The sequence below is a fragment of the Moschus berezovskii genome, chromosome 16 (assembly GCF_049115385.1).
Source record: "Moschus berezovskii isolate FMDL1 chromosome 16, NW_MosBer_1.0, whole genome shotgun sequence".
NCBI lineage: Eukaryota > Metazoa > Chordata > Mammalia > Artiodactyla > Moschidae > Moschus > Moschus berezovskii.
In genome coordinates this window covers 82,307,664-82,322,040 of record NC_142475.1, presented here as the reverse complement: position 1 = coordinate 82,322,040, position 14,377 = coordinate 82,307,664, and the positions used below count along the sequence as shown (strand labels likewise).

At 47.9% G+C, this 14,377-nt stretch overlaps 1 protein-coding gene across 1 annotated transcript; it reads right to left on the bottom strand.

Annotated features, from left to right (window-relative positions):
- Positions 1-4,128: 4,128 nt before the first annotated feature.
- On the bottom strand, positions 4,129-11,356 carry GML (glycosylphosphatidylinositol anchored molecule like). Its single transcript, XM_055432337.2, has 3 exons — positions 11,284-11,356; positions 10,583-10,690; positions 4,129-4,427 (listed from the first exon to the last, which is right to left on the bottom strand). The coding sequence occupies exons 1-3, from the start codon at positions 11,342-11,344 to the stop codon at positions 4,129-4,131; spliced, it is 468 nt and encodes a 155-aa protein (XP_055288312.2). The 5' UTR covers positions 11,345-11,356.
- Positions 11,357-14,377: the final 3,021 nt, after the last annotated feature.

Here is a 14,377-nt window from a genome sequence, read left to right as displayed (position 1 = left end):
AATGGAGCACCCCAATTTATTTTCATCATTTAAAACACACATTTATTCATTTGGCCACTCCAGGTCTTAGCTGTGGCATGCGGTATGTTCAGTTGCAGCGTGTGAACACTTAGTTGGGGCATGGGAGATCTATTTTCCTGAACAGGGGCTGAACCCGGGCCCATTACATTAGGAGTGCAGAGTCTTACTGTACCACAGGGAAGTCCCCATTTCTTTATTTTTGCTAAACTTGGCAACACCATCCCCATGCCCTCAGAGCCTGGCACAGACCCAGGGTCCCCAACAATCTAGAGACAGCTGCCTCTCCCAAGCACTGGACTGATGTGCAGCAACTGGAACACATTGCAGCGGAGGAGAAATAATTCTCCTCCCTTTCCAGGTTCTGGGCTGAGAACACTGTAATGAAAGACAGACTAACTGGAGAAGAACCGAGAGAAGTTTCGGAACACGTACACACCTTGTACACCTCTACTTGGCAGAGACCCAGGAAGACTAAGCAACTCCCTGAAAAGACCCAAGTCCTCTCCTTAAATGCCATCTCCAGCTGAAGAGAAAAGCTGCTGGGGATGCTTTTGTGAGGCTGTTACCAGGAGAATCACAGTGAATGGTTGTCAGGTAGTTTTGCAAATTTAAGGCCCTGCCTTCTCCATTGATAAGAGTTTCTAGGGATTTAGTCATTCTTCTTTTCTTGGTGCAGAGAGGGAGATGCCCAGACAAATGGAGACTGCTCTTACAAATCTAAATGTCTCTTACAAAAGGGCAAGTCACACCAAGTTTTCAGAGCTTTCATCTGCAGATTCTTAAAAATAACCAGCTCAAGGTAATCAATCCCTATGCCAAGGAGACATATTTGAGAGTGACAGATTTGTGCTTTGCGTGGGGGTATAGCAAACTGCTTCGGAGGCCAGTACGGCTGTTTCCACCACAAAACCAACCCTCCTTCCCCCCACCCCGCCCTGCACCCCAGTAGTTCTCCTTCCAGATACACAAGTGGGAGAAAGGAAAGCATGTGGCCTCATGAAAACTTGACCAGCATTTCATTCTCAGCTGAGAAGTGTGTGCCCAGCTGGGGCTTGCTTAGTCACCACAGAAGATTCCAGAATAAGCAAGGCTGATCCTTGTGACAGGAGGGAAAGGCACTCATGAATCAGCAGCCCTCCACTGGGGGAGCAGTGAACCCCAATCACAGGGAGCCAGGTGAGCACGAGGGGCCCTGGTGTTCCAGAATGGTCCAGACCAGGCACTGACCTTATGAGGGGAAACACACTGAAACCAATGGAGGCTTCATTCAGCTTCCTTGACCTTCCCTGAATTTTTAAGGGCAGATTCAAAGAAAGGAGGGGGTACAGAAACAGGGGGAGCAGTCAAGCTGTGGTGCAGACTTGGGGCAGGGTCCTTGCTCCTACTCAAGGAATATGCATAATACCTTTGCGTCTTTCTGCAGAGCCGGGGCCCCCTCCCAAGGGGAGGATGCTATTTCAGGTTGAGCACAAGGTTTTCAGGAGCACCGCCCTGTCACCTCACCACCAAGCACTCAGAAGAAAGTCACAGACCCTGCAGCCCACACCCCACATTTGCTGCCTTTTCTGGGCCTGGTAATAACCATCCTGTTTGGCCTTCTGTTTGGCCTCTGTTCTGTTTAATCTCTGACAGGGTCCAACTGTTTCAGGTTAAACTGCTCTTATTACAAGGGTGAATGCTGCTTTCACACACAGAATACCTTGACTTACATCAGATAGAGATTTCTGCTCTGCTAGGCAGGACTATGCTCACTGGAGCAGGAAGTAGTTACAGAAGACAGAGACCTCCACCTCAAATCCAAAAAGCATCCTGAGCATGCAGTCTCTCAGTGAGGGGTGGGGATTCATTAGGTGAAACACTGACTCAAACTGCCCACCCTGGACAGGCGCCATAGTAACCATTTGCATGAGCTGTTTTCTGACAGGAAGTCCTGGCAAGGAACACAGATCTAATAAGCCAGCACCAACCCAAAGAGCTTGGGAAAGGTCAAATGGAGATGCCATGTGTCCTACCACCTCCCAGAATCCTTCTCGTTGGTATCCATCTTGGTTGAGCAATATGTGCACCACCACGAAGGACCCTGAGTCAGAATAGTCAGAATGACTGACCAAAGACAACCCAGAAACTAATCTGATCATCATAAAAACCCAGGACTGTGAGCCGTATAGCAGAGTAGGTCTCCTGCAGTCCCTTACCCACCTGCTCCCCATCCAGGCACTCTCCCAATAAAGTCTCTTGCTCTGTCAGCACCTATGTCTCCTCAGAGAGTTCACTGCTCAGTGTTAGATAAAGAGCCTACTTTTTGGCCCTGAGAAAGGCCCAGGGCCTTTTGGACTCCTTCCTGCAAGAGCCTCAGTCCAGGAGGAGGACAGGGTGTACTAACAGCCTCCCAGGAAGTGACCTCCATCTAGGAAGGCAGGAAGGGCCTGTCCAAACTGAAGCGGTGGTCAGGGAGTGGTCAGGGTGTGGCAGTGTGGCAGCAGAGACAACACAGATACCCTCTGGCAACCTCATCCTGGTGGCCACCGCTCTGCCTGCCTTCGGTAGGTTTCAACAAAGGTGACCGTTGCACTCTTCTTGGTACCCCCCTGGCTTTGATATGGAGCTCAGAATTCAGTGCAGCAAGAGGCTCAAAGTACTGAGGTAAGAAATGTGCTCCTCTCATCCCTCCTTCCTGCCCCTCTACCCTGCCCCGTTAAGCATTTGATGCCAGCGCCTCCCCTAGCTGGAGAATAGCTTCTTACCGACCATGAGACTATGGAGCGAGACAGCAGCCACCTGGACCTCTGTCCCTACTGAAAAGGAGCAGGACCATATGGTCCTTGCCAACCACCCCCCCCCCCCGGCCATGTCCTCTGTCTGCCTTTTGTCTGTGGAAAACCTTAGTAAAAGAATAAGTTTAATCAGAGAAGTGACAAATGCTGAAACAAAGGAAAATAAATAGCAATAATGCAGGCATGAAGCATAGTCAAGGACCTTTAGTTCTTTCTCAAAGGCTATAGATACTATTCTAGCCATATCCTGAGAACTGTACAAAGCTAGGCACATAACAAATCACCAGGTAGAGAAGTTAATGACATGATGACCAGCCTGTACCCAGGACATGATCTGCCATGATTCTGAGGCTTGACAGCAAAGAAATGGGAACAAGTAGACCCAGGAACTGAAGATTTAACTGTACTTAAAACAATCAAGATGATGCTGGTCAGACCACTGATGACCAATCTGAAATTGACTCTGAGAGATAACTATGCTTTTTCTGCATGTAAGACCCTCCCCTCAATCTGTCCATAAAAGCTCTCATCCCCTCCATGTGTGTGTTGGGGGGATGGGAGTCAGCCTTTGGATAGATGTCCGCCAACCTCCTCCACTGAGCTGCTGGCATCTGAAATAAAGCAAACTTTCCTTTCTACCAGCCTGGCCTGTTTATTGGCTTTTGAGCAGCGAACAGTCAGACCAACACACATACTCTTTTGAAAATACTACCACTTCAAGACTGTCAACAGCTGGCCTTGGGGTCCTCACCCTCCTAAGTAGGCAGCATCTGGAGAAATGTTCTGTCACTCTTAGGAAGCCAGGCGCCACCATGGGAGACGGCTCAGGTCCTGCAGAAGGTGTCTGATGGCATCACGCAGGGCGATGCACAGTCTCCATGGCAGCTCTGCCTGTCCTCATTCCAGTGCATCACCAAGCACACACTCGACTTCCGCCGTCCCCACCTGAACACTGGGAGCATGCAGGCTCGGGTACCTCAGGGGCATGTGGTCTGAGCAAACCTGGGGCCACTCTTTAGGAGGGCATGTAGACTAGGCCCTGTGAGGCTTTTGCTGTTATTAAAATACTCTGCCTCTGCTCCCTAAAGTGGCAAGAGGTTGTGTGAGGTGACACCTACCGAGGGGAAGAAAGATCAAATGTTAAAACCACAAAGAAATCTCTGAGTCCACAGTACCTGAACAATGCTGGTGTTTATTTCTCTCTGGAAACAATTCCTAAGTGGGGAACTCATCAACCGGGGGCTCTAGGGGTCAGTGTCTGGCTCACAAGACAGTAAAGGACAGCTGACATGAGAGAGATGGGGAGATGATCAGCCCCTCCAAAGGAGGCTTCTCACGTCAGTGTGTTGCTGACTAGGATGGAGACAATGCTTAGGAACAAAGTTGGCTGCACCAATTGTGCATTTCCTTCAATATCCTCTTCAATTGTATTATCGACTGGGATGTCCCTCTCCATATTAGTAGGTCCTCCAAAATTGCACATGTTCCCACCACAGCAATAAACCCAATAGAAGCTGTTAAATCTATGAGTCGTCCTTCTTCTGGGGGCTTCCTCAGGCTCTTCGTCTCTATACAGAAATGTGCAGTTAAATGTACAGTTCTTGTAAACGAGTATTTCCCGAGAATTCAAACCTAAAAAGAAACAGAAATGAAAATCACAGATTTCATGCTTTCAACATCCAAATATCAAAGCACAGTTGTCTTAACTAGCTCCACCCCTAAATATTGTTGTTCTGTCGAGCAGTCATATCTGACTCTTTTCGACCCCATGATGGCAGCACGCCAGGCTTCCCTGTCCTTCATTATCTCCTGAAGTTCGCTCAAACACATGTCCACTGACTGATGATGCCATTCAACCATCTCATCCTCTGTATCCCCTTTCTCCTCCTGCCTTCAATCATTCCAAGCTTCAGGGTCTTTTCCAATGAATCGACTCTGCATCAGGTGGCCAAAGTACCGGAGCTTCAGCTTCAGGGTCAGTCCTTCCAGTGACTATTCAGGGATGATTTCCTCCAGGACTGACTGGTTTGATCTCCTTGCCATCCAAGGGACTCTCAAGATCTTCTGCAACACCACAATTCAAAAGCATCAATTCTTTGGTGCTCAGCGTTATTTACGGTTCAGCTCTCACATCCATACATGACTACTGGGAAAACCATAGCCTTGACTCTAAGGACTTTTGTCGGCAAAGTGATGTCTCTGCTTTTTAATATGCTGTTTTAGGTGTGTCACACCTTTTTTTCCCCCAAGGAGCAAGCATCTTTTAATTTCATGGCTGCAGTCACCATTCTCAGTGATTTTGGATCCCAAGAAAATAAAATCTGTCACTGTTTCCATTTTCCCCCCATCTATTTGCAATGAAGTGATGGGACTGCAGGCCATAATCTTCATTTTTTGAATGCTGAGTTCTAAGCCAGCCTTTTCACTCTTCTCTTTCACCTTCATCAAGACTCTTTAGTTTCTCTTCACTTCCTGTCATTAGGGTGGTGCCATCTGCATATCTGAGGTTGCTGATATTTCTCCTGGCAATGTTGATTCCAGTTTGTGATTCATCCAGCCTGGCAGTTTACATGATGTAATCTTTGAATAAATTAAATAAGCAGGGTGAGGTACTCCTTTCCCAATTTTGAACCAGTTCGTTGTTACATCTGGTTCTAACTGATGCTTCTTGACCAGCATACAGGTTTCTCAGGAGGCAGGTCAAGTGGTCTGGTATTCCCATCTCTTTAAGACTTTTCCACAGTTTGTTGTGATCCACATAGTCAATGGCTTTGGTGTAGTCAATAAAGTAGAAGTAGATGTTTTTCTCGAACTCTCTTGCTTTTTCGATGATCCAACAGATGTTGGCAATTTGATCTCTGGTTCCTCTGCCTTTTCTAAATACACCTTGTATATCTGGAAGTTCTGGGTTCCTGTAATGTTGAAGCCTGGCTTGAAGGATTTTCAGCATCAACCTGCTAGCATGTGAAATGAGTGAAATTGTGCAGCAATTTGAACATTCTTTGGTGTTGCCCTGCTTTGGGACTGGAGTGAAAACTGACCTTTTCTAGTCCTGTGGCCACTGCTGAGTTTTCTAAATTTGCTGGCATACTGAGTGTAGCACTTCAACAGCATCATCTTCTAGGGTTTGAAATAGCTTAGCTGGAATTCCATCACCTCCACGAGCTTTGCTCTTAGTAATGGTTGCAAAGGTCCACTTTATCACACTCTTGGATGTCTGGCTCTAAGTAAGTGACCATGCCATTGTGGTTATCCAGGTAATTAAGACTTTTTTTTGTATAGTTCTTCTGTGTATTCTTGATGCCTCTTCTTTGTCTCTTCTGCTTCTGTTAGGTCCTTGCCATTTCTGTCCTTTATTGTGCCCATCTTTGCCTGCAATGTCCCCTTGGTATCTCTAGTTTTCTTGAGGAGATCTCTAGTCTTTCCCACGCTATTGTTTTCCTCTATTTCTTTGCATTGTTCACTGAAGAAGGTTTTCTTATCTCTCTTTGCTATTCTTTGGAACTCTGCATTCAGGTGGATACATCTTTCCCTTTCTCCTTTGTCTTTCACTTCTCTCCTCTGTTATTTATAAGGCCTCCTCAGATAACCATTTTGCCTTCTTGCCTTTTTTTTCTTGGGGATTGTTTTGGTCACCACCACCTGTACAATGTTATGAACCTCCGTCCATAGTTCTTCAGGGACTCGGTCTTTCAATCTAATCCCTTGAATCTATTTGTCACTTCCACTGTACAAAGGATTTCATTTAGCTCACACCAGCATGGCCTAGTGGTTTCCCCTAGTTTCTACAATTTAAGTCTGAATTTTCCAATAAGGAGCTCATGATCTGAGCCATAGTCAGCTCTGGGTCTTGTTTTTACTGACTGTATAAAGCTTCTCCAACTTTGCCTGCAAAGAATATAATCAATCTGATTTTGGTATTGATCATCTGGTGATGTCCATGTGTGGACTCACCTCTTGTGTTGTTGAAAGAGGGTGTTTGCTATAACCAGTGCATTCTCTTGACAAAACTCTGTTAGCCTTTGCCCTGCTTTGTTTTGTACTCCAAGGACAAAGTTGTCTATTACTCCACGTATCTCTTGACTTCTGACTTTTGCATTCCATTCCCCATGATGAAAAGGACATCTTTTTTGTGTGTGTTAGTTCTAGAAGGTCTTGTGGGGCTTCCCAGATGGCACTAGTGGTCAAGAACCTGCCTGCCAATGTAGGCAACATAAGAGATCTGAGTTTGATCCCTGGGTCGGGAAGATCCCCTAGAGGAGGGCCCGGCAACCCATTCCAGTATTCTTGCCTCAATAATCCCACGAACAGAGGAGCCTGGCGGACTACAGTCCATAGAATTGCAAAGAGTCAGACACAACTGAAGCAACTAGCACGCACACATGCTAGAAAGTCTTGCAAGTTTTCATCAAACCGTTCCACTTCAGCTTCTTTGGCATTAGTGGCTGGGAGACAGACTTGGATTACTGTGATGTTGAATAGTTTGTCTTGCAAACAAACCAAGATCATTCTGTCACTTTTCAGACTGCCCCCAAGTACTGCATTTCAGACTCTTTTGTTGACTGTTAGGGATTTCCATTTCTTCTAAGGGATTCTTGCCCACAGAGTAGATATAATGGTCAGTTGAATTAAATTCTCCCATTCCCATCCATTTTAGCTGACTGATTCCTAAAATGTCAATGTTCACTCTTCTCACCTCCTGTTGGACAACATCCAATTTACCTTGATTCATGGACCTAACCTTCCAGGTTCCTATGCAATAGTGTTCTTGACAGCATCTGACTTTCACCACCAAACATCTACAACTGAGGGTTGTTTCTGCTTTGGCTCAGCCTCTTCCTTCTTTCTGGAGCTATTTCTCTGCTCTTCCCAGTAGGATATTGGCTACTAACCTAGGAGGTTCACCTTTCAGTATCGTATCTTTGCCTTTCCATACTGTTCATGGGGTTCTCAAGGCAAGAATGGTGAAGTGGTGTGCCATTCCATTCTCCACTGGACCACGTTTTCTCAGAACTCTCCCCTATGACCCATCCTGCATGTCGCCCTGCACTGCATGGCTCATAGTTTCACTGAGATACACAAGGCTGTGATCCATGTGATCTTTTTGATTAGTTTTCTATGATTGTGGTTTTCATTCTGTCTGGCCTCTGATGGATGGGGATGAAAGGCTTGTGCAAGCTTTCTGATGGAAAAGATTTGTCTGTGGGGAAAACCTGGTCTTGCTCTGGTGGGCAGGGCCTTGCTCAGTAAATCTTTAATCCAATTTTCTGCTGATGCATGTGTAGTGCTCCCTCACTGTAGTTTGGCCTAAGGCAGCCCAGTCTTGGAGTCTGTAGTATCTATGATAGGCTGTAGGCTCTATGGTCAGGCTAATGGTGATCTCCTCCAAGAAGACTTATGCCAACATGCTACACCTCCCAGGACTGCTGCGGCCTGTGCCCCTGACCCTGCAGCAGGCCACTGTCAACGCACACCTCCGCCAGAGGCTCTCAAACATTCACAAGCAAGTCTGCCTTGGTCTCTTGTGGGGTCACTGCTCCTTTCACATGAGTCCTGGTGCACACAAAATTTTATTTGTTCAGTTCAGTTGCTCAGTCACATTTGACTCTTTGTGACCCCATGGACTGCAGCATGCTACGCTTCCTTGTCCATCACCACCTTCCTGAGTTTACTCAAACTAATATCCATTGAGTTGGTGATGCTATCCAACCATCTCATCCTTTGTCGTCCCCTTCTCCTCCCATCTTCATATTTCCCAGCATCAGGGTGTTTTCCAATGAGTCGGTTCTTCACATCAGGTGGCCAAAGTATTGGAGTTTCAGCTTCAGCATCAGTCCGTCCAATGAATATTCAGGATTGATTTCCTTTAGGATGGACTGGTTGGATCTCCTTGCAGTCCAAGGGACTTTCAAGAGTCTTCTCCAACACTACAACTCAAAAGCATCAATTCTTCGGTGCTCAGCTTTCTTTATAGTCCATACACAACTCACATCCATACATGACTACTGGAAAAACCATAACTTTGACTAGATGGACCTTTGTTGGTAAAGTAACGTCTCTGCTTTTTATTTTTTATTTTTTAATATGCTGTCTAGGTTGGTCATAGCTTTTCTTCCAAGGAGCAAGTGTCTTTTAATTTCATGGCTGCAGTCACCATCTGCAGTGATTTTGGAGCCCCCCAAAAATAAAGTCTCTCACTGTTTCCATTGTTTCCCCATCTATTTGCCATGAAGTGATGGGAACAGAAGCCATGATCTTAGTTTTCTGAATGTTGAGTTTTAAGCCAGCTTTTTCACTCTCCTCTTTCACTCTCATCAAGAGGCTTTAGTTCTTCTTCACTTTCTGCCATAAGGGTGGTGTCATCTGGGTATCTGAGATTATTGATATTTCTCCCGGCAAACTTGATTCCAGCTTGTGCTTCATCTAGCCCAGCATTTCTCATGATGTACTCTGTATATAAGTTAAATAAGCAGAGTGACAATATACAGCCTTGACATACTCCTTTCCTGATGTGGAACCAGTCTGTCGTTTCATGTCCAGTTCTAACTGTTGCTTCTTGACCTGCATATGGATTTCTCAAGAGTCAAGTCAGGTGGCCTGGTATTCCCATCTCTTTCAGAATTTTCCACAGTTTATTGTGATCCACACAGTCAATTTAGCATAGTCAAGAAAGCAGAGGTAGATGTTTTTCTGGAACTCTAATTTTTTCGATGATCCAATGGATGCTGGCAATTTGATATCCGGTTCCTCTTTATCTGTTACAAGGCCTTAAATTCTTTTGAAAAATGTTTATGTTTTACATAGTTTTGGCTACATCAGGTCTTAGATGCAGCATGTGGGAGCTTTCCTTGTGGCACCCAGGCTTCTCTCTCCTTGTGGCCCATGGGCTCCAGAGCATGAGGGCTCAGTAGTTGTAGAAGACGGCCTTAACAGACCTGCCACTTGTGGGATCTCAGTTCCCCAACCAGGGACTGAACCCACGTCCCCTGCATTGAAAGGTAGATTCTTAACACCGGACCACTAAGGAAGTCCCCAGTGCCTAAACTTCTTGAGTAAGCAGGAATATTCAAGTCCACTAGAATTTTCATTACTCCATGAACAGTTTCACCTGGGGATGATTTTCCAACTACACTGCCAACTTATCTAGGCATCTGGCCTCCCTAAGTAATTTTACAGTCCCTTGTCAGGAAGCTATACAAAGGAGTCACTCTGTTCATTACTTGTCATAAGGAATCTAAGAACCCAGAAATGAATGGAGACCAGGAAATATGTTTTTGCTGATGTCCCAAAGATCTCACAGACCCTCAACCAGAAAGCCTCATAGTATGGCCTTCTGCTGATAGCCTGCAGTCACCATGGCCCTTCTACATCAGCTCCTTGTGTGGTAAGCACTTTCCTGAGGGATCTAAGGTGCATCCACGTTTAGGGCCTGCTTTGTTGGAAACCTTGCCAGAGGACCACGCTCCTGTGGGAAACAAGGAATTGCCTAAGCTGCACTGGGTAATCTACCTACTTGACCAGGGATGGCCAAGGAGTGGAGGCCTTAAGTGGCAGCAGTCCTTCCAGCCCCTGGAGACACAGCAGGACCCCTGTGGATACAAGGGCCCACGTGGCAGGATATGTGTCTCTGCAAGAGGCTATTACTGCCTGCCATTTCCTGGGGCTGAGCCTCGTCCTAGAAACATGCTCTCAGGATGGGTACAGAGAGAGAAAAGAGTGGCCCTGTCCCCTGAAACTGCTTGGGTGGGGTGACTCGCTTAGGAGTAAGAAGGTAATCTGGTACTTACGTACGGAGACAGTAAAACAGCGCCTAATATCATAAGGACACGTTCTCAAAGTTGGACATTCGAAGGTGTTTTTTGTCACACAGTGATGGCACTGCACGTAATAGGTCCCTATATAAAAGAGAGCAGAGTCAGACTCCTCCTTCGCTGCCACTCACTGCATCTTCCCAGCAGCCAGGCCCTTCCCTCAGCCTCAAGGACTCCCTGAGGCTGCACAGCTCAGCCCTCAGTGGGTTCTGAGCCTGGGCAACACGAGCTTCCTGGACACCAGGACGCCAGGTACACCCAGGAGTTTTCTTCTTCTCAGAGACAGGTTCCCAGGAAAGCTCCCAGTCTGCCAGGTGTGTGAGTCTCTGCTCTGTTGATGGACCCACCTTTTCATGCAGAGCCTGTAGTCATAAGGGGCCAAAGCCTCCCTGAGTTCCCTGCAGCAAGCCATGCCTGCCTGTTCCAATGAGGAAGGACCACAGCCAGAGACTCCCCCGTGCCCACCCTGCGGCCCCTACGTCCACTGGTCCTTAGAGGAGCCTCCCTCCGTCCTGACCCTCCCCCTGCTCCTGGACACCCTGTGCTCACCAAATGCACAATTGCTAAGATGGAGAAATCAGCTGGCTAAGATGGCAAAAATGCCATTCAGAGCCTTAAAATGACCCCAATTAAGTCAAGTCTCATCCTTTTCAAGACACAGAAGCACTGATACTCACAGGGCTCAACGAAGCCCAGTGGCCATCCCATGAAGAGGAGGAAGGCAAAGAGGAGCATCATCCTTGTGGAGGCTTGAACCTGTAGGTGAGGGAAGCCAGGGCACAAGTGAGCAAGTGTGTGGCTCTTGTAGCCACTTCTGGCCTCTCATCTGACAGCATGAGTCCTGGCCACCCTTCCCACCTTCCAGCACCTCTGGCTCTCGGCTGAGCATGGCTCTGGGCAGTGACTGGCTTGCAGCCTTTTCCCACTCACACTGGCTTTGCCCCATTCAAGCCTTCATCCTAGATGAAGACATGCTCCTGCTCTCCATCAGGCAGAGCATGAGGCTCAGAGTGGTCTGGGGCTGTCTCCATGTGGCCCTCACACTCCACATGGGTCCCCTGATCTCCCTGTGGTGTTCCGACCTCAAGGCTGACCTGTGTGAAGAGCTGGAACATGCTCCATTCAGGTACTTCTACCTTGTATGAGCTCTGAGACAAAGGTAGACGGCAGTGACAAGAGCAGAGGAACTAGTGCAGAAGCCAGAAGCCCAGTGGCTGTGCTAGGAAGCGTGGACCACATGCCATCATGTCTCCCAGGGAATGGGCATCACATGGCCCCACACTACTAAAGGGGAGGCCCTGCGGCTCATCATCCGAGCCCACACACCAGCACCTGCAGGAGGGAAAGGCCCCCAGCACCAGGAGTGCCCGCATCTGAAACATTTCCTTGTGGGGACTCATCAACACCCTTGAAGCTGCCAATGTCTAGGGTCCTTCTGGAAATTCCCTCTGCACCCTCAGGGACCCCGTCTCCCTTGTCAACCAGGGGATTTGCCCTTTGTGCTCAGGGGCTCCTGTCTGAGGGACATGCCTCACCTGCTGCTGCCTGTCACCCTGAGGAGACCCAGGGGCAGCCCCTGGCAGGGACCTGCCATGGGACCAGCTGAGGCCCAGGATGGGGGCTGACTGTGCATCAGCCAGCTGTGCCCCTCGGGTGGGGACCATCAGTGTCCTGCCCCTGGGCCCCTGGCTCTCTTCACGCGTGCTCTCTCAGGGATGGCTGGGCCTCAACTTGCTTGTGGCCAAAGGTCCACTCGAGATGATCTCGGGCCGAAGCACCGGGTGCAGAGGAACAAGACTGAGATCACAGAGACACAGCGAGGGGATGTGAGGAAGGGAGATTGTGGTAGGAAATGCCTGTGGAAGAAAGTCAGGCAGCCATGGAAGCAAGGCGATACAGCTGAGTCATGTGTAGGGGATGAAGCCATCACCATAGCCTCTCTCTCTCCACACACCAGCATCGGCAGTTGAACTATAGAGAGGCTGGCCCATCAAACGCCTGACACACTGAACCACAGAGTAGGACCCCACCCAGGATGTCTCTCTAAGTGCCTGATGTGCCAAACAACAGAGAAGGACCCCAGGTGAGGGAGCCCTCTAAGTGTCTGAATGGGCGGAGCTACGGACAAGGACTGGCCAAAGAGGCCTTCTGATTGCCAGCTACAAGAGGCTCGAAAAAGACTTCGATAGGGCTGTAACTCCTGGGCAGAGGCAGTCCATGTCCCTGCACACTTGCACGTAAGCCAAGCAGCTGTGCCACCTTCACGTTCAATTCTCATGGGGGCAGAGCTGCCGCAGGCAAAAGAAGTCTTGCATCTATGCACATAGGGTCACTTCGGTAGAGTCCAACTCTGCGATCCTGTAGACTGTGGCCTGCCAGGCTTCTCTGTTAGGGAAGGGTATTCTCTAGGCAAGAATACTGGAGCGTATGGGCTGATACTGGTTGCCATACCCTTCTAGAGCACTGTATTTTCTGCTGCCCTAGCCGCCAACTCCCCTGAGTACCTGGTGCTGCCAGAACCCCTGTGACCCAAGCAGCTGCACCACCTTCACACCTGGCCCTCACAGAGGGGTAACCCAAGTCCTCCAGGGCACCCTCCGGAGCAAACCCCAGTGGACAACCCAAATGCAGAGGTGGAAGTAAAGCCACAATTGAAACCCAGGGGCAGTGTGGCTAAGGAAGAAGACCCAAAACTTTCCCACCAGCCTTACAAGCTGCAGATTAAATCCACAGGATCAACTAGGCAGACCTGTGTCTATGGTATATGTGAAAGGACATTGAGAGCTCCCACAAAAGAAAATACACTAGTTCTGATAGCTGTGGACATTGAAGACAAGAACACACAGGAGTAGGACCAGATTATATATGAGATGCCCGCACAGCAGGTCCAGAGACCAGCACAGTGTTCGAGGGCATCCTAGGAAGGTGAGGTGGACTGTGACTCCCAGTGAGGGAAAGGACCCTGACAGCAGTGACTCAAGAAAAACACTATTATTTTTTAAATTTACTTTACAATAAATATTGTATTGGTTTTGCCATACATTGACTTGAATCTGCCATTGGTGTACATGTGTTCCCCATCCTGAACCCCCACCCACCTCCCTCCCCATCCCATCCTTCTGGGTCATCCCAGTGTACTAGCCTCTAGCACCCTGTATCGTGCTCTGGGTCATCCCAGTGTACTAGCCCCTAGCACCCTGTATCATGCATTGAACCTGGACTGGCAATTTGTTTCACATATGATAATTTACATGTTTCAATGCCATTTCTCCGTATCTTCCCGCCTTGCCCTCTCCCACAGAGTCCAAAAGACTGTTCAATACATCTGTGTCTCTTTTGCTGTCTTGCATACAGGTTTATTGTTACCATCCTTCTAAACTCCCTATATATGCGTTAGTATATTGTATTGGAGTTTTTCTTTCTGGGTTACTTCACTCTGTATAATAAGCTCCAGTTTCATCCACCTCATTAGAACTGATTCAAATGTATTCTTTTTAACGGCTGGGTAATATTCCATTGTGTATATGTACCACGGCTTTCTTATCCATTCATCTGCCGATGGACATCTAGGTTGCTTCTATGTCCTGGCTATTGTAAACAGTGCTGCGATGAACATTGGAGTACATGTGTCTCTTTCAGTTCTGGTTTCCTCGGTGTGTATGCCCAGCAGTGGGATTGCTGGGTCTAATAGCATCTGGTCCCATCACTTCACAGGAAATAAATGGGGAAACAGGGGAAACAGTGTCAGACTTTATTTTTTGGGGCTTCAAA

Bases quoted from the DNA above. Each gene is read 5' to 3' on its own strand.
- GML (XM_055432337.2), bottom strand. From the start codon at position 11,344: ATGATGCTCCTCTTTGCCTTCCTCCTCTTCATGGGATGGCCACTGGGC. The intron at 10,691-11,283 runs GTGAGTATCAGT...TCTTTTATATAG, and splicing joins ACTGGGCTTCGTTGAGCCCT to GGACCTATTACGTGCAGTGC. The intron at 4,428-10,582 runs GTAAGTACCAGA...GTTTCTTTTTAG, and splicing joins CTGTTTTACTGTCTCCGTAC to GTTTGAATTCTCGGGAAATA.